Raw genomic sequence first — 26721 nt, forward strand, 5'->3', positions numbered from 1 at the left:
CTACTTATGTTGTAGCTCCTACTTGTTCTAAATATCTATGCATTTCCTTGTCATTCTCTTGCGCGCCCTCGCGCTCTTTTTTATGGTGCGATTTGAGCACAATAATATCTGTATGATCGCGCGCGAGGCTATCTAGTGTATTGTAAACATAGTAGCCTACTGCAAGATCCCGCATGGGCTATCGTATCCCGCTGGAGGCGTTCGCACGGCGTCTGACAATGCGCTGCCTCCTGCGATGGATGCCACTAGACTTCGTGGATTCACTGTAATAGTTAGACGTACACTACTTGTGCGACAGGGAGATACTTATGATCCAGCGCTATCCAGAGGGCTGCAGACGGTATACCCTGTTTCGTGATGAAAGCAGTGCACTCCGTGGCCTCCATGGGGCTCCCACCGCGGAATCGGGTACCGCAGCCCGAGGGCGTTATATATGGCCTGTTATGGCTCTGCGTTGGAGATGAGGAACGATTGACGTACTGACCCAGGACCCAGGTAGATGCCCTGGATCATGTGGATAACTCGCATCAGGCATTGGGCGACCCGGCCGGCCGGGCTATTCAATGCTCGACACCTGCGCGATGCTTTTAGTGACGGCGCAACAGTGGGCCTGGCTAGCACTGGTGCCAGGGATAATGGGGACTGGACCAAGACTGGGCAGATGGAAGTCGCTGAACGAGATGTGCCGTGATATGCGAGGATCATGTGCTGCTCGCAAGGCTGAAGCAGGGAACTCTGGAAACTGCATTGGAATTTGAGCTTCATAGGTCGGCGAGCATCTCGGACCTCCGTGTGTGGCCGAAGATTTCAACGTTCACACCTGCATACTAGTAGGCAAATTTGTCCCGGCACGATGTATACAGCGCATTGCATGGAGCCATCCTGTACAACCGACGCTTCAGCGTGCATATAAATATTGCACTAGTCAGACATGTTCACCTTGCATCGGAACCTACTTCCGCTCACATCGCATGGTGGCCGGATGCAGAGCGCGTCTGCAGCAGGCGCTCGCTGCTCAACGCGGCGATTGGCGCCCTCGGAAGCCGGCCCGGGGAGTGGGGGAAAGGCGGAGTTCCCTCATCATCCACTCGAGTGCTTGCGGCGGCGCTCCCTCCAATCCGCTGGTGGAGACTCGACCTGAACTAGACTTACGCTTGACATCCACTACGCCTCACTGTGAAGGTTATATCGCGTTGCAAGCGCAAAGGACGACATGGCTGGTGAGGATACGAAGCGTGCCTCGAAGCACAAACATCGCCACGACTCGGACGACCGCGAACACAAGAGCAAGCGCAGGCACCGCGACAAGGCCGACAAGGAGAGCAGTAGGAAGCGGTCGCGCAAGGACGATGGCAGCCACCTGCACATTGTGGACGATGACGCGAACGACGAGGACATGTGGGTGGAGAAGAACATAGACATGGATGGCGAAAAGGTGCGTCATCCGCTTCCCGTTCCAGATTCCTCGTGCTAATGGTCCGAACGGGTAGCCCATTGCGGCGGACATACCAAGTGTGAAGGACCTGAAGCTTACGAGCCGTGCGGAGGAGCGTGTCGGCGACCCGCCCCTTCCCCCGCCTTTGCGCACGGAGACGGTGCTGAAGAGGGATGACTGGATGCTACTGGACCCCACAACACCTCCGGTATCAGAAGCCAGGTCGTCGCGCCCCGTAGGTTCTAATGACGAAGACATGGCGGACGGTTATGGGGAGCCCTCCCAGAACGCGCGGACCACGAGCGGTGCAGTGGACTTCTTCGCGAGTTTGGGGACGGACGTGGTGAAGAAGAAGAAACCAGAGCCGGACCGTCCTAACCCTGACCAGGTATATTCCGGGTGTTTCCATCTATTGCTATGCTCTGCGGCCACTGACGACGTCCTTAGTCATTTATCAGCCACTTGGAGCTCAACACCGCTCTCAAGGAGGGCAAGAGCGTGGACGACATTCCTGACGCTGCGCCCAAGGCTGTCGTTGCCGGCGGCCCCGGCTCGCAATGGCGCATGATGAAGCTGAGACGGGTTTATGAGACCGCCGAAGAAGAGGGCAAGCCCGTCCAAGAGGTCGCCATTGATCGCTTTGGCACGCTCGAGGCATTCGAGGAGGCGCAGGAGGAGCGACGCATACTCGACGAGCGCGAGGGTCGACGAGCATCCCGTGGAGGAGAGCGCAGAGGGAAGGGAAAGGAGCGCGAAGGAGAGCGGCGACTCATGTTTAACGATTTCACTCCTAGTGGGGGGACGAGCCGTAGCTCATCCTTCCGCCGGCCAGACTTCGACCGGAGCGGACCACCCACACCAGGGGCAGGGGACGCAAAACGACTTGAACCGTCGCGGTTAGGCCAAACCACCGGCCCTCGTCTTGCGCAGTCACGCGCACCGATTCCGTCTACTGTCACCCCGACGCTGACGGCGACCGGGAGCAGGAAACGTGCGCTATCACCCTCTTCGCTGAACAAGCTGCAAGCGAAAGTCCTCCGCGCGAAGCTGGTCGGTGCTCCCAATGCGGAAGCATTGGAGAAAGAGTACGATCAGGAGTTGGCGCGTGCTCATGGCGGAGATGAGGGCGACGACAATGTCAGGACGCGTGTTGAAGTCCTACCCACCTTGAATATCCACGGCGAGCTGTACGATGTGGGACAAGGGGGCAATGATGCGCCGCCTCCCCCAGGTAATCGTAGGCCTAAACTCAAGGTACGCAACTGTCGTCCGCCGAGTATGTACGTGATCTAACCAACTATAGGTCGAACAGCGAGATCCCAAGACTGGCGAGATGGTTAGAGTCGATGCTGACGACGACGACATCACCCTTGGGGAGATGCTGCGACAAGAGAAGTTCGGCGCTGGTATGGCTGACCAGAAGAATCTCGATGCGGAGTTCGCGCGTGCCGTCATGACAGACAGCGGATTCCAGGTACGTTTCCTGGCGGGTACTGACGTTTAAGCGTCCTGTCTAACGTGCGTTGCTAGAACAACTTGGACTACATCGACGACAACGCCGACAAGCTCGCGAGGAAGAAGATACGGGCAGACGCCATGAAACGGCAGTTCGCCGTGAATGGTACGTTGCCTTATCATTGCGTCTACTGTGCATCCAGTTCACCCCAACCAGATTACAAGAAGACGATGAAGGTCCTCGCGTCATGCCCATTCTGCTATGGAGACGACGACTCGCTACCGAAGGCACCCATCGTCGCGATGGGCACGCGCGCTTACCTCTCATGCACGCTCAGCGAGGAGTTGGTGGAGGGCCACTGCATCATCGTTCCTATAGCGCACCATTTGTCTACCTTGGAAGGTGATGACGACATGTGGGATGAAGTGAAGGTTCGTAGAGCACGTGCAACTGCCCAACGGAGTGTGTCAACTAACGGACATGGACAGAACTTCATGAAGTGCCTCATGCGCATGTTTGCCGAAGACGACAAGGGCGTTGTCTTCTACGAGACTGTCCTTACGATCAAGGCGCAGAAGCACACAGTCATCGAGTGCGTGCCTGTCCCTTGGGAGCAGTTCGAGTTGATCCCCGGGTATTTTAAGGTGCGTGTCTTCGGTAGGTTTTGTTGCACCAACTCTGAGGCCGCGCGACCTGCCAGGAATCGATCTTGATGTCCGAAACCGAGTGGTCACAACATAAGAAGCTCATCGACTTCTCGGCGCGACCAGGAGGGTTCCGACGCGCCATGGTTCCGAATCTACCCTACTTCATGGTGCAGTTCGACTACAAGGGCGAGAAGGGTTACGGGCACGTTATCGAAGGAACAAGCGAAGCGTCGGGCAATGGGGAGGAAGACGTCGATGACGGTGAGAAGGGTGGGGGAGAGTTTCCTCGGTGAGTACAGTCGCATTTCTAGGAGTGAGGAATGCGACACTTACGCGCCCTTTTGAAGATGGTTTGCGGCGGAGATCATTGGCAATGTGCTAGACATCGAGCCGCGTCGGTGGCGGAGACCGCACCGGATCGACCTTTGGCAAAACAAGGATAGGGTGAAGAAATTCAAGGCCAAATACGACAAGTTCGATTGGACAGGTATGATCGAAAGGTCGTGAATGTGGACCTAATTCTTCGACTGCGGACACACTCTGTATCATAAGCTCATGTAATCACATGTACAATGTAGCATGCCATGCCACGGCATTCTCCGCCTTGACCCACGACCACGATCACGACTCAACAGCTTTCCCCACTAGCCACTTCCCACTGGACACTTGGCCGTATCCATGCAAAGGCCGTTGAACATTCCTCTCGACCTCTGCTTCGACATCATCGATGCCGTGTCCGCAGGCCGCCACCTTGATCACCTGCGGCGTAAAACCCTCCAAGCGTGCGCCCGGACTTGTTCGGCATGGCTAGGGCGCGCCCGTTTCCAGCTGTACCACGACGTCCGCTGGCATCTGCTCGATCGCCCCGACATAAAAATTTTGGGCAAGTTCTCGGACACGATCGCTGCCGTCCCGGAGCTAGGCGCTCTGGTCACACATATCGACATATCAATCTGGGGTCTTCAGTACTTCCCAGACGTCTGGACGGACGAAGCGAGTGCATGGGACGACGAAGCAAGGGGGCCATTCAGCCTATGCGCTGTCCAACACCTTCTCAACCTCCGCTCCATCAAACTGTTTGGCACGAGAGATGCACCCACTACAGCGATCGTGGCATCGCTTATCCAGAGGCTGTCCAGGGCCCCTTCGGTCAGGAAGCTCACTTTGCAATTTGTCGTGTTCGACAGCCTCAAAGCCCTCATTAGCTTACTGGAGCGTTTCCCTCATCTCACCTCTCTTGAGGTCTCGTACGTCACATGGGCGGATGGTGCGGAGCATCCAGCGAACGAGTTGAACTCTTCCGAGTCGATGTCCAGGGATTTGACTCAATTGACGGTGAGCCTAATGAGTATTGATTTGCGGGGCCTGAAGCGCTGCTGACTCCACATCCCCTTAGCTAACAGACAATTATCTGCACTTTCCACTGCTCCGCGTATTCCCGTCAACGATAAAGGTCCTAGAGCTAGGACCACTCTACCATGAGAAGTCTACTCCGGAGCTTCTTGGAGATCATTATGAAGGTGCGCCAACACCGCTACCTGTTAGAAATGGCTGCAGTTATCTCTGACAATCTCCGCCGCTTTTATAGCCCTCTCGAGCTATATAAACCTGGAAATCTTGAAGCTGGATGCTACAATAGGACACGACATCGAAGTAGGGTGGCTTTCGAACGCTGTACTTCACGCTCGCTCTCTCGGACTCGGCGAGCTGTTCCTGCGGTTCCGGTTCGCAGGAGTACCATTACAGACGGCCATCGATCTCGCACGTTGCAAGAATATGGACGATGTTCTGTCGAGAGGGCCTTTCTTGAGCCTTCAACGTATCGTGGTGAAGATATACTCATGCATTGGTCCCCCGGAGGCGGATGATGTGGAGGGATTTGTCGCGGATTCGAGGGGTACCCTGGAGCAGCGCATCGCCGCATCGTTCAATCAATCTGCTCGAAGGGGCGTCAAAGTGATCCCAGACGTGACTTTGCTGTATGTGGGCCGCAATTCGAGGTCTTGGACACTGGAGAAGCTTACCCATTTTGAGGGCATCTAGTGCTCGCGATACTTTACCGGGACATCTGCTAGACGACCCAATCCGCGCTGTTGGACAAGCCCGATAGTATTTCGTAATAAGGATTAGAAATGAACACTCGTACCAGATTCAGCTGGGTGCACATCATACTCAGTCACTCTGTAGTCAGGCGTCGGTGGAAAGAGAGATGATCGAAACGGACGATTGCGGGGGTGGCGGTACACCGCGAAAGTCTCGGACTTGTCCGATTGCATGAGCGGTTAACGTCATTGCTGCCGACCGACTTGGACTAGACCCACCACCATGGCCGCTAGCTTGTGCTGCTCTACTCGCCGTCTGTTTTCACCAAGAGTGACCTCTACGCTGCGAGCGGAGCTTCGGCTCTTCTCGGGATGCCGCATCTTGAAGGCAGAGACTGCACAAACACCAATGGGGAGCCAAGCCGGCACGCGGAGTATCCATGTCAGCGCGATACGCAGACGGAACGCAGACGACTTCGTGCGGGAAACTGAGAAGTTCTTTGCTTCGAGTAGCAGCCAAGTAGTGGAAGAGCCACTTGGGCGCTCATATCTCTATGGTGCGGTACAAGATGCGCAGGCACGTCGTCTATGCTGGCTGAGAGCTCAAATGTACGCGTTATGTCGACCTCAGTGCCTGCGACGTCCGAGCGTATGCTGGAGAAATCCCTCACGACAACATCGGACGTCATTATCTACGACTTGGAGGATAGTGTTCCACCGTCTGCAGCCGACAAGACGGGCGCAAGGAAGAGGCTTTCCACGTTCTTATCCGTCAGTATGTCTTTCTGTGCTGGGAGTCCACGCGCCTGAATACGTAGAAGCACAGGATCGTCTAGCGGACCTTCCTGCACATGAGCGCATTGCCGTCCGAGTTAACTCTCTTGGGACTCCCTTCTTCGCCGCAGACATCAGCATGGCCGTAAGCACGCACACCGCACCGTTCGCTTCTTCCACCTGTACTTACTCGCGTTATGGAAACCCACACTAGATCAGCCTAGATTGTGTGCGCACGCTGGTTTTGCCCAAGATACATTCCGCCAAGGACCTCTACCATGTCTCCGAAGCAGTCCACGCCGCGTGCATGGGCCGGTCGCGTCCGCCAGTACAGCTCGTGGCCAGCATCGAGAGCGCACAGGCGGTGCACAAGCTAGGCCAGATCGCGCAGTGGAAAGCCAAAGTCGAGCATGGTGGGAGGCTATCTGCACTACTCGTAAGCCATATCACTCGTGTACATGCGGGCTCGCACTTACCCAGGCCTCCCGCAGTTCGCCGCGGAAGACTGTGAGTCCAAGTCTCCATTGGGGGTAGGGAATACCGACACCAACGCTCATCGCTGGGGCAGACTGCGCGGACACGGGGGTCATACGCACGACCTCGCGCCAGGAGTTGTTGTACACGCGGTCGTATATCGCGGTGACAGCGAAAGCTCATAAGCTTAAGGCAATCGACATGGTAAGGCAGGCGAACATCGGCATATTCTCATGTTAATTATATTGCATTTGTGTAGGTCTGCGTGAACTACAAGGATCTCGATTACCTGCGGGACGAATGTGAGGATGGGCGGCGGCTCGGCTTCACTGGAAAGGTACGTCCGTTTATCTCCCTCCCACGGATACACATCATGAACGTCTGCATTTCTGCAGCAAGCTATCCACCCCACCCAAGTCGATGTTATCCAGTCAACATTTGTGCCCAGTTCCAAAGGTTCGTATCTACCCTCTTCACGCGCTCACATTCTCATCGCCTATCCAGAGATACTCCGCGCTGCACGGATACTCAAGCAGATGGAAAAGGCGCACAAGTCGAACAAGGGTGCTGCGGGCCTCACGCTAGAGGGCGGTGGCATGGAGATGATCGACGCACCTATGATCAAGCAGGTCCGTTTCCTCTATGCACCTCCTTGCGCTACTGGGCCCCAGAGATACTGACGGAGTACGTGCGCTGGACAGGCAGAGAATGTCGTGCGGGCTGCTCGGGCTGCAGGCCTCGAAATTCCGGACGTCGAATGAGGTACAAATCAAGCGGATCTCCGGCTCTGTATTGTACACGAATCAGAAACAACCTACGAGTGCCTCGTCTGGGCCATCTCCGTCGCCCTCGGCAGCACATCGTCCCATCTTGGATGCTCTCCCCACCCGCGCGCAAAGTCCAGCGCAGCCAAACACATCTGCTTCGCGCACTTTTCAGCCCCGATCCCGCCACTCCCCGTCCCAAGCCCGCTCATCAGCACCCTCTAGACGGGCGGCGCCCCGTCCGGGCGCTCGCGTTCCAGCGCCGGAGCGCGGTGAGCAGGATCCACATACACTCGTACACGAGGTCTACGTGCCACGCGACGCTCTCCGGGGTGCGCATCGTCGGCACGACCGCGACGCTCGTGCACCGGAGCCCGTTCGCGGCGGTGAGTGTAGCGGGGAGCGGGACGAGCGGGCACGAGCCCGGGGGGAGGTAACCCCTGTGTCGCGCGCGGAGCTCGTCTTGCGCGGTGTTCGTGAGTGCCCAGATGTCGTCGTCCACCATGAACGCGCTCTCTCGCGCGAGGTCGTACCTGGACGACACGTCAACGCGAGGAATTTGTGCAAGTACACGACACTCACCCGCCGTCCATGATCTCGAACGTGTTCGCAGGCGACACGACGCAGTCGAACGCGCCGAACCCCCGCGCAAGGGCGGTGGGGTTGAAGCGCACCTCTTTGACCGTGAACTGTGCTGCCACTGCGGGCGACAGGTCCGAGAGCGCTGCGCGCCATGCAGCGCAGAGAGGTGACCGGGAAGCGAGGGACCGGAAGCTTTGCCTGACGGCGCAATGGTCGTTGTCATTCTCGTCGGGATCGCCCTGTGATCAGATGGTGCAGAGCTAAGCACCTTCAGCTGGTGCCTCTGTGAGAAGACGCGAAGCCCGAAGCCCAGGTGAGCCTTCCGTCGTCTAGTGACATTCTCATCGGATACATTGCTCAGATGCTGTTTGTCAAGTCTACGTATACTCATAGGCCACGTCACATATCCTCCTTAGGCAGAGCTTCGCAGACCGAGCCCTTCGATCCAGCTCCCCAACTCCATGTTCAACTGCTCGGTCGCCTCGAATTGTACCCGGTGGCCGACGTTCAGCTCAACCACCTTCGCGTGCGGGAGGTACTTATCTATAAGCGGCCTCTGTATCAGAGGCGTGCCCGCAGCGTCGCGAAGCGCAAGGATGCACAGCGCTGGTTTGCTGATCCTCCAGGCCTCCTGGGGGATCTCTAAACGAGGCCCGGTAGACGTCAGCACGAATCGGCGACATGACGGTCAGAAATGGCTGCGCACTCTCGTCGTCTGGGACGTTCAGGTTTCTGACCACCGCTTTGTAGAAATTGAGCGACGACTTGATACCGCTTTTGGCAGCAATCTCCCGCAGGGTATGATATTCCTATCCAAGATGTCAAGAGACACTCGTCGTCTCCGGTGAGATGACACTCACATCCTGTGTTAACCAAGAAGGAATTCCAGTGGTGCGATTCTCCTCTACCCACTGCTGGCACTTCCCCACCGGGGTGAGCCATTCTAACCACAGCTCAGGGGGCTCAGGGTAGACAAGTTGCAGGAACGAGTCGATCTGTATGCGAGACCTGTTGATAGCAGGACGAGGAACGCAACAAGGTGCGCTTACGTTCTGGTCACAGACCACATGTGCGTCGTCCAAATTGAAGAACTTCCAGTAGCCGTACCGCGGGTCCCCGGTCTGCTCCTTCAATTGTTCGATGAGGGCGTCGATGTCCATCGGAGACGGCTGCGGAGGCCAGTACCCTACGGCGTTCCAGGCATACGCGTGGAAACGCTCGTCGAACAGGTTCGCCATGCGCGACAAGATGATGGAACCCCTGTTCGCGGAATCGGCAGGTACGTATTAGTGTCAATGTGCTTGCTAGAAATTGGCAGAGAACGTCACCAGTCGTGTCCTATCCCGACAACTTTGTTGAGGCCCTCGGCGTCAAGCAGGTCGACAAAGTCCCGCGCGATCAGGGCGAGGCGGAAAAATTCTGGGTCTTCTGGCTTGGACGTCCCGCCGGCGCCGATGTTGTCTGCTGCAAGGATACCATAGCCCTTGGGGCTGAAGTACTCCACCTGCCTGTGCCACTCTAACGAGCTGGTAGGAAAGCCGTGCACGAAGAGGAGGGTTGGGTACCCCGCCGCCGCCGGGGAGTAGAAGTAATGGTAAGTAAGTCCTCGAGAGACTTTGAAGTCCTTGTAAAATGCCGGGTCCATCTTTGCAGATTTGGCCGAGTGGACTGGGCGTACGAGTGAGTGTGAGTGAGGATGAGTGCCATTGGAAGGAGACATTCAAGTGCTTATATGGTGAGTCGCAGTGCATCGGTCACTAAACATAGCTGTGATGCACCACGTGCGAATCCTCTACTCACCGGATGCGTTCTGGGTTCAGCTAGTGCCGTATGTATGAGTAAACGAGACACCTTCTCGAACTGCGCGGGGTGAGTTACGTCGATGGCGCCCTTCATCGCATCCTTCCCAACGGCGTCGAACAGCTAATGACGTCCCATGACGCCCACGAATTGTGCTATGAGTAGATTGATTGACACTTCCGAGTGCTTCAAGAAGTACGATCCAACGTTCCGGGACAACGCTCTGGTCACAGGACTGCACTATGAACCTAGACTCACGTCTGCAGCCCTTGGGCGATTGGCCGCAACCCCGCGTTCTACCTGACAACGCCGCACGAGACGGCGGTCGCGTTTGCGAAGGAGCGCTCGAACGCGCACGGGGCCGGGACGCAGGCCGCGGTCGTCACCGCCACTGTGCACCGCGACAAGGTGAAGGTCTACGAGTTCGACGCGGTGGACGCGTGGTAAAAGGTGAGGCTTCGCACGTGGTACTGACGCGTCCACGCTGCAGTTCGTGGGCTACAATGGCGCCAAGCCACGTCCAAAGGATAAACCACGGCATGAGCTTGTCCGGACTCACGGCACTGTCGCGGGTACGATATCTGCATAGACGAAGACTCGTGAGTGCTCTCCTATGCCTCGGATCTTTAATGGGCTCACAGAATGACGTCTAACGAATAGGATAACCGAGTACCCGTGGCGTACGCGGACCACGCAGGACTATACTATTTTGACCGGCAATATGTCATTGTTACCCAGAAATGGCTTAATCCTCTCGGGGATATCACGGTGGAGGCGGTGTAGTGCAATGGCCACGACCCTTCTGCAGAATAACGTCTTGTCTTCGAGGAGAGAACATACAGCTACCAGGGGCGCTCCTTCAGCGATATCACAAGATTATATTTACCACTAGCACTGTAACCCGCAGATCAGTACACACATACATCGACGGAATGCAGTCACTCACCCCACAACGACACAATGAACAAGAAAACGCTTCCCGTTTGATCACGCCTCCAGCCTTTGGATCTCGACCTTGATCCTGTCCTTCGCAGGTCCAGGAGCACCATGCCCCGCATACTCGAGCACCGCATACGTCGCCTTTGTGAGGAACGACGGGTTCACCGCCACCGTGTTGTCCACAACCTGCGCGTATGCATACATCAGCACCCCGTCGCCAACGTCGCGCCACCACCCACCTTGGAGAAATGCTTCAATCGACTCGGCACGACGAGCACGTCCGGGGCACAGCGCGCGCGGGCTGGGTCATCCTGCGCATCTACGTCGTCCTCCTCGCTCTCATCCTCCTGCGGACAGAGGTACATCATGTCTGAGTGCGTCACGTCGAGGTTCACGTCGTGCGCGAGGTCGAGCGGCACTGGGAATATCGGGTAGAAGCTGCGCTGCTGCAGGATGTGCCTGCACAGGTTCGCCATTGCGTCGGGGCCTTCGGGCGAGGATGCTGGAGACTGCGACTGCGGGTCTACCTCCGCTGCGCGCTTGAAGAACTCCTCCTTGCGCAGATGGAAAAGCACGTCGATGCTGCTTGCGGCGACGTGCACGCCGTTCAGCGTGAAACGCGCGGGGTTTGGTAGCAAGCGGATACGCTGTATACACTCCGGGATCAGTAAATTGACTCGTAGCCAATAGCGAGATGACTTACCGCATCGTTACATAGCGCGCGGGGGAGTTCGCATTGCGGGAACACCGCGTGGTCGCTGAGGATGTCGCGCGTGCTTGGGACGAGCAGGATGGTGCTCCCGGGTGACGCGTCGAGGAACTCGCGCAGACGGTTCACTAGTTCCGCTTGAAACATTTCGCGCGGTGTTGCATCGACGTCCCCGACCTTGATGGCTGGGTGTGTCGCGTCTATGAATGGGCCTGTCTGTGCGTAGAGAGGGGTCAGGGTTCGAGGAAGAATGGGTAAGGGTCACACGGGACGTACAAGCAAGACGACTGCAGGTTTGGCCTCTTTGAGTTTGGAAACGAGGTTCTGGAGTGGCCGATACGCCAGGTCGGCTTCGGGTGTGAAAGGCCCGCATGCGATGAACATTGAGAAATGTGTTTCGGCCGTCTCAGATTTCACTTGAACTCCAGAGGAAGGGTCCAGAGGTGGCAACTACGCATCCAGGGGGGTGGTGAATCATTTAGTAAGCTCGGTGGATCCTCAGCTTACCGAGAGAATCTCTGTGACATAAAACGAGCCTCCGCCACCATTCTTACCCTTCAAGGCGACGATCGCCCCAGGGAACATGCCTTGTCCGCCACCATTGCGTACGCCACGGCGCACTTTCACGTCCGCATCGAAGCGGAGGGGCACGCGTGCCCCAGAGCCCATCATGCGTGATGATTCAAGCACGAGGGAGGCTTCGTTGAGCTTGACGCTCCCGGATGAGGACTCCGCGTCGTGTACGATACGGCCCACAACGGTCACTTCCTCCTGCATGAACGTTGGTGACATGTCCGCGCAGTGTAGGTTAATTAACATACCTCCGTGACTGCAGAGGGATCTCCGAGCTCTTCGACGTCGTAGTACGCCTTCACGAGTTCGCCGAAATGGTCAATACGATCGTCGAGAACTGATATCATTCGCTGAGGTCATGCTATACGACTTCAGGGTGCGATATTACTCACCTTCACTGCGCTCCGAGACTTTCTCGTACATGTAACGGTCTGCGAACGTTCAGCATAAGGCGCTCTCATCATGTGGCTAACGAGACGACAAGGACACTTACACGTCCGCTTCTTCCGCGCACTCTCATCCATCGGAGGACCAACATAGTTGACCCTGCTGGGGCCCGCAACCGAGAACTTGCTCTCCTGAAATCGCGGCAGGTCGAACCCGTCCTGCCTACGCACCGGCTTCACAGGAGTTCCCGGCAAACCTCCGCCCAACCCACCCCCTTTGGCGAAGTTACGCGACTGCGGACCCCCTAATTTTCCTTTCGCAAATCGTTTGGTGAGGTTCTCCCTGTCGAGGTCGCGTTTGATCATGGCCTTAACTTCTTGAATGTCCTTGAGCGAGAACGGGTGTGGCGGCTGGTTCAAAATTAAGGCCTCGTGCTTGTAGAAGAACCTCTCTCCAGACACGTTGTATAGTTGGCATACTTTTACACCTACGCAGGCAAGACAGCATGCGCTCAGAAGGTAAAAAGTATGTTCGCGAAATGGGGAGAGGAAGAGGGAAACGTACATTCTGCGAGGAGAGACTGGTCGAGATCGTCCCCAAAGTGTGATTTGAGCTCGGATTCGATGACAGAGAGTTCTCCGGCCATGGTGCACAGGTGAGATGGAGGAACAAGAGACACGGAGGTGGGAGCGAGAGGAAGGCTGCTTCAGCCATCGTCGCGATCGCGTCGCGTTACGGGCGCGTGCAGTCACACTGTAACATTCGTGTGACGCACGCGCCGGCGCTTACCGGGTATTAGTTGCGGGCGGTAAGCTCTAATTTATTCACACGCTCCTTAGAAAGCTTAGTACCGACTTAGTACGCCTTAGTCGTCCCTTAGTACCATCTTACCAACTTCCTAGTACCGACTTAGTATGATAGTATATCAAACTCGTACTTGCTCTCGGCGAACGCTAGCGCCGCTCGCCCTCGCTCTTTCTCTCAAACCTACCGAAGGGTTTCTCGGACTTCACACATAGACTCACTCGCCAATATTTCCAGATGTGCTAGCTCCTACTACTGTAACTTCCCGACCAAAGCGGCGGGTCACAGGTCACAACGACCCCCGCCGCCCCGCATTTGGGGGTCTGTCTCGCGTCACAGCGGCCTCCGCCGCTTTCGCCTGTGGTCCGGCGCCGGTCACGCCCCTAAATGGCATTTTTGGCGGCCCTGCGGGGCCGCGCGCCGCTTTTCGTACCGGATGGTCACGGTCACCACCGGTCGCGCCGCTTTTTGGGCAACGCCGCTTCGTATCCGGGCGGTCACACCCCAAACCCTCCGCCGGATTGGTCGGGAAGTTACAGTACCTCCGCATGCGTTGACTCCCGAGGGGGGTTTTTGCATTATGGTGCCCTTGGCTCGATCTTCGCTCGTTTCATGTACTGTGTACTCGCGTGTTAGGGCCGCTTCTACACTTTCTCACTCACGCCTGCTGACGCGGCTCAATTCGCCCGAGTCGCATTTATGTTACTTTTTACAGCACTCGGGTATGTATTGTATAGGTGATTCTGTGCTCACCCAAGAATATTTCAGGGTCGGCAATAATCACGCTATCATGCTATCGAGTTGCCGTCTGGCAGTCTGGGATGAGGCAGTAACGTGGTACGCAGTGCCTGCTTATTCTACACTGTCTTCCGAATACTAACTATCCCTTCAGTTTATGATCTCATGCCACATTTTTTTGCATTGGTGTGAGTGTCGGAGGCGTGACCGGAATCATGTCCCAGGTTATCAGCAGGACCCGGGCAACTGCACTAGAGGTCCGGCCCCAGCGCCTATTTCCAAAAATGCAAACTTGTTGGGCTCATAGCCCTCTCCAATCTCATTCGTAGGCCTCGTGAGTGTAGTGGTCGGTAGTGCTGAGCTCAAACGACATTTTGGTGCCACAATCATGCTCATACGTTGGCTCTATGAAGCACAATTTAAACGCCGAGGTTTATCCGAACTTGCATTTTTGAGGGGTCCTTTGTCGACGAGAAAATTCTTGCATCGACCATATCTCTACCAAAACACATCGTGGCGGGATGTGCATTGATTTGTAAGTTGCTACGGCCGCTAAGTAGCTATTCTGCGTACTTATAGAAGGGACTGCCCTTATTTGCGAGCACCCCGCAAGTAATACTTTCGGCGCCTAAAAACGCTCAAAATGGCCGGACCTCTGGTGCAGTTGCCCGGGTCCTTTATCAGCGCGTTTGGTCCCGTCACCGCGGTGCGCACAGTTCGTCCATTTGGAGCCGGACTCGCATTGCGTCATAGTCGAAGGACATATATCTCTGTCCCTATCGAAAACCACGTAGATTGCGTTTGGCCGGGTAAATTTCTTCGTTTCCACGGTCAATTGAGGCTTAGCAGCTCTACGTTTTAGTAGCCCGCTTCAATAGGCCACCATGGAGAAAGTGCTTGAACACTCCGATATTCTTCAATCCTCGATGTTGGTTTTTCCCGTTCTTGCGCGATTGTTCCGCATTTTGAAGACCACATCCAGGATTTGCGGCAGGTACTGCTTTGGTATCGAAGCTGCCTGCTCACCGGGTCCCATGATTATCAGCCTTGCCGTACATATGTACACCTCAACTTTCAAACGAGAGGGCCCGTTGTTGTGCACCAAGTGTGGGTTTGTTTGTTTTGAATTCTGATATCATGTTTTTTCCCGTGTTTATTCACTCCCAGGGAGTCGTCCGTGTCACGGTGTGGGTGTGCTGCAACCGTCGGTGCACTTCGTGTGGCGCTAGTCTTCGTCCTATAATCCTCTTCGTCTATGATTCGGTGATTCTCTTGCGATCGGATCCTTCGGAATTTCACGGTGGTGTGTCCAATTTCCAATGGCCGAGCATTGACGGTACGGGGACCATAGCCCACTGACTGCATTAGTGCCCTTGCTCACTGACGGTACTGGAGTTATAGCTTGCCGACTGTGCTGGAGCAATAGCCCGCTGACGGTACGGAAGTCATAACCCTCGGACGGTACTGGAGTAGCAGCCCACCGGCAGCACGGGAGCTACAGCCCATGGACCCCGCGCGTCGCGCCACCATGCGCTATTTTATGAATTTTGAACAACGGTAAGACGACCTCCGTTATCCTCTTGCTTGGGTTTATCCTCATGTTTGTTGATATCTGCTCCTGTTCGAACGGGATAGCCTCTGCCGCCACAGTGCCCATATGCTTGATCAGCACGATGAAGCCTGGTGGTACCACGTACAAGGACAAGACGAGCTTCGGCGGGCTGCCGTCCGAAGGATGTGGTCATCCAACATGGAAGAGGAGGAGTGCACCGCGCCGGGTAGTAGGGGGAGGCCTTTGGTTGACCGGGGATCTCGGGTAAGATGTGGCGTCGCGACCGAAGGTGTGGCGAACGGCCGTGACGAGCGAAATACGTGCGTACGAAGGGCGGACCATTGACTCGACGATGTCCCAGCCCGCTTGCACGGCGACGCCGTCGTCGTGGACGGTCTTCGGCTCGTCGGCCGGTGTGGCGAGGCATTGGTGGACGAGGCGCCCAATGGCGTGCCGGGCGAGCGAGGGCGTACGGGCGGGATAGCGGTGCGGAGGCCCCTCGCATGCGGGAGTGTGAGACTGGGAGGGGATTGGACACAGCGACATGGGAGAGGACAAGGGGCGAATCGAACATGGGGCCTGCGGCTGGGATTATATACCTGTCCCCCGCAGTTCGCACTCCGCCGCGAGTTTCCGGTGAGCCGCCATTGTGATAAAGTCCGCGCCTTATCACAGCCTATTGTTCTCTGCTTCTAGCCCCGCCAGTGGCGATGGCCAGCCTCACGAACATCCCCGCCGAAGATGGAGGCTGACCGCCCGCGCGCCGGATCTGAGGACGCCCTCCGCCGACGGCGCACCATCCTCCGGTGCAATGTGGCGTATCTTCGTCTCTATGTCCTCGCATTTCGCGCGCATTCGCACTCCTCGACCTACAGTGATCAAGCCGCATCGTTGGTCAAGGCGAGGTTGGTCGACGCCACAACGGCGCGGCTGTGGCGGGCGTGCGCCACCAACATTGACGCCGACGCGCGACGCGCCGTGCACGTGATGGAGGCTAACCCAGTCTCGTCGAGGTCCTCCGGATTCCCGTTGCTCTCGTTCAACTACCAGCTGGTTCAACCTCTTCGCGATCACGCCTTATGCAGCGTTGGAGCGGTCTGATACGTGTTGGGTAACTGTTCTGTGGTTGTGGAGGGTCAACCTCTACAGTACAGCTGATCCACGCGGAAGAACTTAAATGGGTCATAAACATGGTCGGTGAACAAACGTAGCTCGCGATGCGCCCGCAGTCTTCAATATGTTTGGCAGACAGACACCGTATTATAAAACACCATACTCAATACCGCCGCGACCACGCCCTGCCCCCTTTACACCCTCCGCGTAGCATCCATCTCCTTCGCCCTCGGCTCCACATCGTCCCAGCGCGGCCGCTCCCCCCACCCCCTCGCAAAGTTCACCGCCGCGAGCGCCATCTGCCTCGCACACCGCTCATACGTGATCCCCCCATTCCCTGTCCCCAGCCCCGTCATGAGCACCCTTTCCACCCTCGCCGCGCCCTCCGGCCGGTCCCCGTTATTCCACCGCCAGAGCGCGCTGAGGAGGTTCCACATGCAGTCGTACACGAGGTCGACGTGCCAGGACACGTCCTCGGGGGTGCGCATCGTCGGCACGACCGCGAGCACCGTGCACCCGAGCGGGTTTGATGCGGTGAGGGCGGGCGTGAGTGGGACGAGCTCGCATGCGCCTGGGGGGAGGTAGCCCCGGTACTGTGTGCGCAGCGCGTCCTGCACGACGTTCGTGAGCGCCCAGATGTCGCGCTCGACCGTGAACGCTACGGACAGCGCCATATCGTACCTGCGCAGGCATGGCCATTAGCACGGAATCAGTCGTAGGGGATATGGGAGAGGGAGAGACGTACCCGCCATCCATGATCCCAAACGCGTTCGCGGGCGACACCACACACGCGCACTCCCCAAACTCCTCCGCGAGCGCCGCGGGGTCCAGCTTCGCCTCCTTCACCGTGAAGCGCGCGGCGACCTCTGCGGGGACGTCATCCGCCGCCAACGCGTCGCGCCACGCCGCGCAGAGCGAGGGCGCGGTGACCTTGGTGCGCGGGTGCGTGCGTGGGGGTGGCGCGATGAGCACGAAGGCGGGGATGACGGAGGGGTCCGGGTCGGGGAGCGGGCGGGGCGGGCGGGAGGTCGGGAGCTGGTCGCGCGGGTCGATGGTGGATGCGGCGGACGGGGCGGCAGACATTGTCCGGTGCTTAGCGAGGCGGTGACGCGTGTTGAGGCGGAGGAGGCGGCGAGTGGGAATCGATGCTGGAGATCTCAGAGTGGCCAGTGTGCACAACTGCCTGTGCAGGAGGATGATGAATATCTTGATCTACTCAGAGGGTCAACACCTACTTTAGCGGGATGAGCAAACTACAGGAGACGAATGCTGTGCATTTAGTGGAAAGCCTCAGCGAGACGATGCTCTGGGTAGTTAGTGTTACGACTTGCTATGGTGCTATTTTGCTATCTTGTCAGCTAGCGCGATGTGTTCGATGTAGATGCTGGTGGGAACAAAGCAAGCAAGACGACGGTCATACCGCCGTAGCCCGGCCATAGTCACTAGCAATATGGGCCTGGCCGGGCCCGAGGATCCCTGTACGCCTGCTGTGGCAACCGCCCGGGCTAGTACTGTACCAATCTCCATATAATTCTTCCACTCTAACTTCAGCACACACATCCCACACGGGTAAAATCCGACCGTTCCTCCAACGACCGGGTATATATTACACTACAAGCACAGACAGATCATAGCAACGAACGTGAGAGGTATGGAAGGAGGCAACAACGCGTGAGGAAGCAGCAGCCTCGGGGCTCTGCGCGCTGTTAGGGTAAGGCGGGGAGAACGAGCGGGGACGAGCCAAGAATAACGGGCGAAACAGCACTGCAGACAATACGTATAGCGCATAACTTCAGCACACGGCAAGGGAATAGATAGAGCGACGCAAACCGGGAACCGTATACCACCTCAGCGCCCCTGCATTTTACCTTCCCCCCGGAACGAACGGAGACGCAGCGCTCAGTTCTTCTCCTTGACGTACGTGAAGTCGGTCTCGCTCTCGACCGTGACGCGCACGCCGTCGCCACCGGTAGATGGACGGTTCACGCCCGGAACGACATCAACCGCGATCGGGGAGTCCACCTCGGTCGGGAAGATGTCGCCCTCCTTCTGGTCGCGCCCGCCGACGGAGCTCTTCCCGTCCCAGTCCGCGCCGCCCTTGTCGGCCGCGCCGAGCGGCACGGCGTACGTCGCGGGCTGGTCCGCGCCGGGGCGCGCGAGGCTGAGGACGGGGTTCGCGCTCGGGGCGGTGCCCGCGCCCGCGCGTGCAGAGGAGAGGACGTGCGTGGTGTTGCCGGAGCGCGACGGGGCGGAGCCGGAGGAGACGGCGAAGGAGCCGCCGGAGACGAGCGAGCCGCGGACGGAGAGGATGATGCGCATCGTCATGGACGCGGTGAGCACGGCGGCCATGCTCGTCACGATCGTGCGCACGGGGTCCTCGGGGCCGGTGGGCTTGATGATGAACCAGAAGAGCATGTTGACCATGTTCACGGCCCAGATCGCGCCGTACAGGTTGAGCCCGTCGCGGAGCATGAGCTTCCAGTAGGAGAGCGGCTTGATGTCGAGCGAGCGCAGGGAGCGTTGGACGGCAAGCGCGAACTGTGGTAGCTGTGTTAGTGCGCTTGACAGATGGGAGTATCAAAAGAAGCACGCACCGAAGCTGTGTACGTGAGCGTCGCCGACAACCAGTAGATACCGACCCAGTTGGACTTGGGCTCGGCAATGCATCCTTGACCTTCGAGCAGAGGGGTAGCTAGGAAAACAGATATATCAGTCAGTTGATCGTAGTTTATGTCAAGAAGGAAAACCAGTGCTTACAGCGGAAGAAGCCACAGCAGATGGCGGTAACTACCACCTGGAAGGCAAGGAGGCCACCCATTCCAAAGAGGACGTTGCGGCTCTTCTCATAGATGGCGTTGACACGGATGACGTGAACGAGCGAGCAGGCGGCGAGGAGGATAGCAGTGCAGATGGGCTCGAACAGGAAGAAGTGCGAGCATTGCTGTGGACTGGGTTAGCACTGGATCGAATAACGCGGAGAATGATGCAGCCGGAGAAGGCTCGACACGAGGCCGTCCCAAGGTTTATGAAGTTGCCATCCTCCGAAGGGACCGGGGGCCGCGGCGTCCGCACAGACCCATTGGCGCGCAATACCAGAACACGGCCGGGGCTGGCCATCCGACAGTGGAGAAGGAAGACTCACTGCTTGCGACCACTTAGTGTCGAAGAAGGCGACGCCTGGATACGGGATACGTGAGAAGAGGGGTGAGACCTGATAAGTAGGTTACATACCGACGACGGTAAACTCCAGCGGCATGAAGACACGGAGGAAGTGGAACAAGATCTTGAGAGGAGGCCATTCGCGGGTGCGGAGGAGACGCCAGGTGCGGGGGGAGAGGACGAGGGTGTCCCATGCGGCCACGGTAAGAGTGCAGACGAAGAAGTACTTGTGGGCGGAGAGATGCGGGGGGAGGTTGAGGTAGGGCGGGAGGATCTGAGAGAGGTCGGGGACGGAGTCCGAGTCCGTAGAGTTTCCTGTTGAGTTGGACATGGCCGCGGTCTGCCTGAGACGGAGGGGACGCGGGGAGGGGGACGCAGCGAAGGAGAGGGGGAGGGAGAGAAGATAGCTCGCCGTGGGCGGTGAGACGATCAGAGACGCAGCGGGCAAGTATACTCTCCTGGGCGCTAATGGGCGCCTGATCATCAAGCGTCCAATCACAGCTTCGATCATCTTCCCGCCCGCCCGCACAGACGCCCGTCCCCGCTCTCCACAGCGACAGGCACGCCGGCGCACCCACATCCGACGCTGCTGAGCCGACCTCCTCCGCACCACCTCCATCACCGCTCGTCCGCGCTGCGACGGGGATCGTAGACTGCGCTCTGTGCTCACTTCCGCCGCCGTGGCGTTGTCGACGTCGGCCGGACACATAAGCTTCGATCTGACATCGTTCCGGCATTCTGCGCCGCCCAACCTAGCCCACTTTGCCCACGCACCGCCCCTCGGCCCATTTACGCTCGCACTTTCCTTGACAGCACCCCCGGGCTGTGTTCCCTCTTCGCGACTTTGTCCTATATTCGACCCTGCAAATCGCTAACAGTGTCGACGACCAACCGGCATCGTCTCGCGTTCGATGGTCGCAGAGAAGGCATCGCGGCGGTGCGATAGACCAGCATATGCCCGCAACTGCACGTCTGCACAAGTTGCTCGTCGCCTTCTCACTTTGACTACCGTCATCGTAGCCTCTCTTCCCTCTCTCTGACCGCGTGAGTCCTCCAACACCCCCTATCTTCCGCACTACCATCGCCGAAGCTATGGCGTGAACTCCGCCCGCTGGATTCGGAACTGATTGATGGTCAAGTATATACCCCATCCTCCCGCGCTTCGCCCGCGCATGACGAGGGGCTCCGAGCTTATCGCCACGCCGGCGCGTGCGGGGGCACAGCACTTGCCGTGCGCCCACCAAGGATAGGCCTCAGGAGGCGAGAGCAACAGACGAGCTCATGCTGCTCAGCAACCGACAGCTTCAGAAGCCGTGGGTGCATATGCATGACTACTGCGATCGCCTGTAACCTGTCCGCCGGCACAGTCGTAGAAGGTTCGCTTCGCGTGTCGATCGCTGGGGCGGGGTGCGTTCCTGGCCTCGACGCGTGAGTGAGTTCTGAGCGCGAGCCGCAACTTGCCTCGGCCCTCGAGGGCGGCCGCGCGCTGGTTGTGGATGCGTCCGCGCTGGTCATGGGTCTTCGGAAGACTGCGGTGTCCTGCCGCCGACTCGTCCAAAGACCATAACGCTGTTTACATACGTACGTATTGACACTTGCAATATGCTGGGTGTAAGTATGCATATGCATAGAGGCATCAATCTGTGCACGGTCGACCGTGGACGGGTACGACGTTCGATCAGGTACACGAGTTTGTGTGATCCCCGGGTCAGGGCCGCCAGGCGCAGTTACACAGCGTAGCTGTGGCGATGAGACCGTTCATGGCAGCGACGTGGTACCTGTCGTGGACCTGCAACGCCATGCGTTACTGTTTATCGTCATGCCGCCGTCATGCATTGCTTGTTCTCGGGAATACAGCAGGAAGATGCGCGCTGGGGACGGGCGGATCTGATTTCGACGCATCTTTTTTAATATCTAGGTTATCATTTACATGTAGTGCTTGTACAGCCGTCTACTGTAGGATTGATACGAGGTTTTCTAATGACCCCCGTGAACATATATCGAGTCTACTGCGGCAGCGCCGCCTCTATGGTGAGAATCATGACGCGTGGTGTTTGTGACGAATGGAGTGTGTGGATGGGAGGGGCATAAGCATAGGTATAGGGCAGTAAAGGGAGGAGAGGAGGGGGGAGGATGACATGGTGGGCTCAGCCGTCCGGGACCTCGTCGAAGGAGAAGGCCGTGGGATTGACCGTGAGGAACAATTGCTGGAAGTCGTAGAACGGGTCCATGGATCCGAGCAGATCTCACCTCGCCTCCCGCCGTGCCGTACACTATAATAGTAACACTTGTGGCACGCATGTTCAGAGCATATATTTCGCAGTGGGATATGTCACTTTGAATTTTACACTCACCGAGATCGGAGCGTTCGTACGCTCTACACCCTGGACGGATCGATGACGGACAGGACAATCAATCTTATATTACTTAGCTCGGGTCCGCTCGAACCTACTGAGAACTAGCAGAAAATAGTACGTCCACAGAAATCATACGTTCTCCATTCTCAACATCACTGGCTGGTCTTCCGCAAAACGAGCACCCCTAATGAATGAACGGGATGAACGACAGCCACGGCACGCTGTGCGTGTCGTACACGCCCTTCGGCAGGCTCTGGAACGAGTGCCCGAGCAGGATGAGCAGCACGACGCGCGCCATGCAGTACACGACGATCATCGACAGCGCCATGACGTTCATCACCTCCGTCACCCGCTGCCGGTCGATGATCGCGGCCCCGAGGATGATCACGAACACCGCGACGGGCAGTGCGAACAGCAGCACGCTGCAGTACCGCCAGAGCACCTGCCCGTTGCTGTTGGGGAACTCGACGTCCCAGCACGCGAGGTGCGCGAGCCCAACGACGACGCTCGCCGCTGCGGCGACCAGCGAGCCCTGCGTCATATCTGTACCGCGGATGGGTGAATGGGTGACGCTAGAGCAGAGGGATAAACGGGTGCTTACAGGGACTGCTCTGCCACATGCGCTCACTTCCGTGCAAGCGGTCTGTCTCCGTCATTGGCGGCTCCAAAAAGGGCACACAAAATTTCCTCCAGAACGCGCGAAAGGGGCGTACCCCACTGTGGCCGCTGGCTGCGGGTCCTGGCCGGTGAGCACTTGGCTAGGCGCGAGCCTCCGTGTGCGCGGAAGCGTCAGGCGCACACGCACGATGATCCGTTCGTTCACGTTGTACGGCTTCTGGAGCCAGAACCCGTAGTACACGAGCGTACACGCGACGTATGCGCAAGTGATCGTCTCGAGCGGTGCGATCGGGAGGTGCACCGCCCAACGTGCAACAGTACCTGCGAAGAACCGGGCGATCTGCAGCGTGGTGAGTAACTTGAAGAGCGTGTCCGCCTTGGTGTGGTCCGCGAGCTCGTGCTCAAGGGCACGGCAGTCGAGCGCCCCCGGCTCGTGGTGACGCAGCAGCGCCTCGTGCAGCGCGAAGCCGGAGTGCGGGGGCCGCTCGCCTTCCTTCGCCCCGTCGGGAATGAGGGCGCCCATGTCCGCGGCGAACGCAAGGGCGACCGTCCAGTCGGCGTGCCCGTGCTCGCGCATCCACGCGACGTCACGCCGCGCGATCATGTACTCGAAGAACGCGTGGAGGACGAGCATCTCTGGGGAGAAGACGCCGAGCAGCCAGAAGGTGACCTTCACCCAGAGCTCGAGCCAGTAGTCGCGCGCGACGAGCTTCTGGCGGAGGGAGAGGCGGTGCGCGAACGAGCGCGGGACGTCGAAGTGCACGGAGCTGTAGACGCAGGTGATGAGCGTGGAGGCGCACGCGGAGATGATGTCCATCGAGTCGCGCCCGCCCGAGTCGGCCTGGAAGCCCACGCGGGGCTCGAAGGAGGAGAATTGCGTAGGGCGGCCGTAGTGGAGGGCGAGGATATAGGCGGATATGGAGACGCATAAGGTCAGGACAATAAGCAGGCCGAGGGCGCGGATGTGATGGAGGAGGTCGTTCGTGCTGACGAACCGTTCGACGGAGGGCACGATCCCAATTTCGGAGATCGTCAGAGGCATCGCGGGGTACACGCTGCTAGTCGCGGACTTCAAAGTCTGCCTCAGCGCAGACTGCTACACACAAATGCAGCACTCACCACGAGATTCCTTCGGACTTTACGTTTCTGGGGTATGTTTTCAGGCCCAGTCGCTTTTATGCATCCTACATTAAGTTCACACCGCCGCGAATGCGATGCCACATCTCTACGATCGCTAGTACAATAAGAGGGTCTGGGGAAAATAGCGGTTCTGCCGAAACCCTGAATCCTGACAACGTGAGTTTGCTGTGAGAACGGAGCGCGCGGGGCCAGCGACAACCTTGCCATGTTGGGCGTATTGAGGGCTGCTGGAAGGCTGAACCCTCCGACGCTGTGCAACAGAACAGGGCAGAACGTAAGAAACCCGTATACGCTGCGGAGGGAAGGCACAAATCATGAATCACGCACGGATCTATGCATCGCAAGGGTGTGTTGGAGCTTCTGCCTTGCGTCCTCCTCACACACCCTGCCTGGCGACGGAAGTTTTGAACGATGATGTCGCACGGGCATGGCAATGCGGCAGATCGGTTATTAGGTTTGGAAGCATGCAACGCCGGAAGCCTTTTTTTTTTTTTTTTTTTTTTTTTTAACGGTGCTTGCCACGTGCGGCGTTTAACGCCTTTCGTGACAATTGCATGGCGGCGGGGACGAGTCCCCTGTGCCAGGGTCGCAAGCCGTACGGAGGAAATGCCTTATGCACGCAGGTACATGGTACCCCAGTGTGGGACTGCATGCATCCGTACGCGGCGCAGGTTAGCGGCTCAACCATTCTCGCCGTCATACAGACGCAGCGGCTTACCCACTAAAACCCCCGGGAGTCGTGTCCAGTCCGGGGCAAGGGCCCCTTCATTTAGTAGCAGGCCGGTCCAGGTGGCCTCAACCACAGCCGGCTTGAGGGCGCTGCCTGTAGCGAGGCGGACACGGGTGAGCGCACAGTCCATCGCGAGGCGGCCCGCGACAGCTTTCATCCATCGGTTCTCGACATAGTCCTCTTCCGCCCCCCTCTGCAGGGGCGGGCGTTCACCGATGACACGCTCGCAGCGCAGCACCCAAATAAGATGGGCCGTTTCAGAGATAAGAAGTCGTGCAAGACGCGTCGCGCCACACAGAGGCTTCCTTTCACTATCAGTCAGCACTAGGGCATGCCCCCCAAGGGCGATGCCCAGGGTAACATCTGGGAGGTCAATTCCTTTCCGTTTGAGAGCTCCACGGGTCAGCGCCCACGCCACACGCTGGCCCACTGCACTACACTTGCAGAGGATGTGCTCCATCGTGTCTAGGGCACCGCAACAGGCACAGGTGGCCCGGTCCTCGTAGCCCGGGATGTGACTCCAATACTTACCCACGCGCTGGCCCCCGTGGAGGACTTTCCATAGAAAATCCCGGACCTTCTTCGCTATCGGATCCCTTCGCAAGAGTGTCCAGATCGCAGCCACGTTTGGACACTCACCAGTTAGGCTTTCAGCCGCCGATTGCACTGCAAGGACGTTACTCATCGTCGCTCGCCTCACCGGCTTGCTATTCCACATCTGGATACCTCGGTAAGCGAGCCGCTGTGTGAGATAAAGGAGGGACGCGCCCCGCACAGCGTACCGATCCGGTGCTGGGAGGAAGAGCGGCCTCACAGGAGGCGGCAGGTTTGCGCCGTCGCCCGCCAGGCGGTCCGCTTCTTCGTTGCCATGCAGCCTCGCGTGGCCCTTGACCCAGCGGAACGTGGTCGGGGCGCTGCGCGTGCGGAGGAGCGCCACGGTCTCCATCAGGAGGGCGGAGTTGGCAACGCCAATCCACCCCCTCCGCTCCCAGGCCACTAGGTGCCTAGTCAGCCCGTCCACAACATACTTGGAATCACTTACGACGTGCAGGGGCACAAATGGGGGCACCTTGCGGTGCGCCACGGTCACAGCGTAGATCTCAGCAACTTGATTCGTCTGCTCATCCAGCGGGACCCTGACGCCTTCATTGCGGGCGTCATTGTCGCCAAACCAGACCCCCGAGCCAGCGCGTGTGGTGGCAGATCCATTACCATGGGCCGAGCCGTCCATAAAGACTTCGACGTCCTCGCCAGGCACCTGATAGGGGCACCTCAGCCGGAGGGCAGGGCGTTCGTCACGGGATGCGCTCGGGACAAAGATACGGAAGGATTCAGCAATCGGGAGGCAGGTGGACAGCGTCGGATCGAAGAGGATACGGTCGTTGTCGATGCGCGCTGAGACATTTCCGCGCTTTCTGTTCTTCGTGAGCGACAAGCCGTCCATGTTCGCAGGTCGGTCCGGGTTCCATTTCGCTCCTAGGCGGCCCAGGATTCGAGCAGCAGCTACTGCGCAGCGATGTGGGTTGGTACAGGCAAGAAGAGTGCGGTCATGCACGCAATCAGCGCAATCACAAGTCGCCCTTGCCACGTGCGCTGACTCAGCATCAGATAAGCGCCCAGCCACTCGCCGGCATTGGCCGACCGTGCGGACTTGGTGGTTGTCTCGAAGGCAGCGGCACCCCGTAGAGTTCTCCATTCCTCGTACATCAGCTCTCCCGACATGGTACCAAATCGGGAGGCTCTCCCGCAGTGCCTGGGTAGGGTTACGGATCTCGCACTTGACACCGTACTTCTTCGCCATCATGACCATCATTCTCAGACAGCTCGGGAGGCCCGCCTTCGCTCTGGTGCTCACATTCCACGTCTGCAGGAACGTGTTTATTCTCGCAGGCAGCTCCACCGCTTTGGACTCAGCCGCAATTGCACGC

The 26721-nt window shown here is 58.1% G+C and overlaps 10 protein-coding genes across 10 annotated transcripts; 2 read left to right on the forward strand and 8 right to left on the reverse strand.

Moving 5' to 3' along the window:
- Positions 1–1213: 1213 nt before the first annotated feature.
- TRAVEDRAFT_121840 (uncharacterized protein) lies at positions 1214–4045 on the forward strand (the record flags this gene model as incomplete). The annotated part of the gene is given in 9 exon segments (XM_008039476.1): positions 1214–1435; positions 1491–1823; positions 1883–2719; positions 2739–2909; positions 2966–3056; positions 3108–3322; positions 3380–3535; positions 3592–3827; positions 3886–4045. The coding sequence occupies 9 exon segments, from the start codon at positions 1214–1216 to the stop codon at positions 4043–4045; spliced, it is 2421 nt and encodes an 806-aa protein (XP_008037667.1).
- Positions 4046–5851: 1806 nt separating this feature from the next.
- TRAVEDRAFT_28498 (citrate lyase beta subunit) lies at positions 5852–7687 on the forward strand. The gene is made up of 10 exons (XM_008039028.1): positions 5852–6137; positions 6212–6351; positions 6407–6499; positions 6569–6790; positions 6846–6861; positions 6923–7032; positions 7088–7165; positions 7224–7284; positions 7333–7457; positions 7530–7687. Exons 1-10 carry the CDS (start codon positions 5990–5992, stop codon positions 7587–7589), a joined length of 1053 nt encoding a protein of 350 aa, XP_008037219.1. The 5' UTR covers positions 5852–5989; the 3' UTR covers positions 7590–7687.
- TRAVEDRAFT_91266 (macro domain-like protein) lies at positions 7655–8344 on the reverse strand (the record flags this gene model as incomplete). The annotated part of the gene is made up of 3 exons (XM_008039477.1): positions 7655–7799; positions 7820–8125; positions 8175–8344. Coding segments are annotated over 3 exons (621 nt in total), but the record flags the coding sequence as incomplete, so codon positions are not given.
- A 242-nt stretch (positions 8345–8586) lies between these two features.
- TRAVEDRAFT_121619 (alpha/beta-hydrolase) lies at positions 8587–9819 on the reverse strand (the record flags this gene model as incomplete). Its single annotated transcript, XM_008039478.1, has 5 exons — positions 8587–8816; positions 8881–8983; positions 9035–9169; positions 9224–9434; positions 9503–9819. 5 exons carry the CDS (start codon positions 9817–9819, stop codon positions 8587–8589), a joined length of 996 nt encoding a protein of 331 aa, XP_008037669.1.
- A 1142-nt stretch (positions 9820–10961) lies between these two features.
- On the reverse strand, positions 10962–12947 carry TRAVEDRAFT_36686 (DNA polymerase alpha subunit B; the record flags this gene model as incomplete). Its single annotated transcript, XM_008039083.1, has 8 exons — positions 10962–11099; positions 11153–11560; positions 11617–11838; positions 11899–12072; positions 12130–12393; positions 12444–12532; positions 12588–12626; positions 12689–12947. 8 exons carry the CDS (start codon positions 12945–12947, stop codon positions 10962–10964), a joined length of 1593 nt encoding a protein of 530 aa, XP_008037274.1.
- Positions 12948–16876: 3929 nt separating this feature from the next.
- Positions 16877–18166, reverse strand: TRAVEDRAFT_58150 (macro domain-like protein). Its single transcript, XM_008039347.1, has 4 exons — positions 18121–18166; positions 18025–18058; positions 17535–17972; positions 16877–17470 (listed from the first exon to the last, which is right to left on the reverse strand). Exons 3-4 carry the CDS (start codon positions 17870–17872, stop codon positions 16984–16986), a joined length of 825 nt encoding a protein of 274 aa, XP_008037538.1. The 5' UTR covers positions 17873–17972; positions 18025–18058; positions 18121–18166; the 3' UTR covers positions 16877–16983.
- A 190-nt stretch (positions 18167–18356) lies between these two features.
- Positions 18357–20279, reverse strand: TRAVEDRAFT_147114 (uncharacterized protein; the record flags this gene model as incomplete). Its single annotated transcript, XM_008039479.1, has 5 exons — positions 18357–19327; positions 19384–19481; positions 19547–19730; positions 19932–19966; positions 20021–20279. 5 exons carry the CDS (start codon positions 20277–20279, stop codon positions 18689–18691), a joined length of 1215 nt encoding a protein of 404 aa, XP_008037670.1. The 3' UTR covers positions 18357–18688.
- Positions 20280–22365: 2086 nt separating this feature from the next.
- On the reverse strand, positions 22366–23965 carry TRAVEDRAFT_64377 (uncharacterized protein; the record flags this gene model as incomplete). Its single annotated transcript, XM_008039480.1, has 3 exons — positions 22366–22848; positions 22907–22992; positions 23019–23965. 3 exons carry the CDS (start codon positions 23963–23965, stop codon positions 22490–22492), a joined length of 1392 nt encoding a protein of 463 aa, XP_008037671.1. The 3' UTR covers positions 22366–22489.
- Positions 23966–24806: 841 nt separating this feature from the next.
- Positions 24807–25862, reverse strand: TRAVEDRAFT_82922 (uncharacterized protein; the record flags this gene model as incomplete). The annotated part of the gene is made up of 1 exon (XM_008039481.1): positions 24807–25862. A coding segment is annotated over one exon (1056 nt), but the record flags the coding sequence as incomplete, so codon positions are not given.
- TRAVEDRAFT_121991 (RNase H) lies at positions 25827–26594 on the reverse strand (the record flags this gene model as incomplete). Its single annotated transcript, XM_008039482.1, has 1 exon — positions 25827–26594. A coding segment is annotated over one exon (768 nt), but the record flags the coding sequence as incomplete, so codon positions are not given.
- Between the last annotated feature and the right edge of the window lie 127 nt (positions 26595–26721).

The sequence above is a fragment of the Trametes versicolor genome (assembly GCF_000271585.1).
Source record: "Trametes versicolor FP-101664 SS1 unplaced genomic scaffold TRAVEscaffold_5, whole genome shotgun sequence".
In the NCBI taxonomy this organism is placed as follows: Eukaryota; Fungi; Basidiomycota; class Agaricomycetes; order Polyporales; family Polyporaceae; genus Trametes; species Trametes versicolor.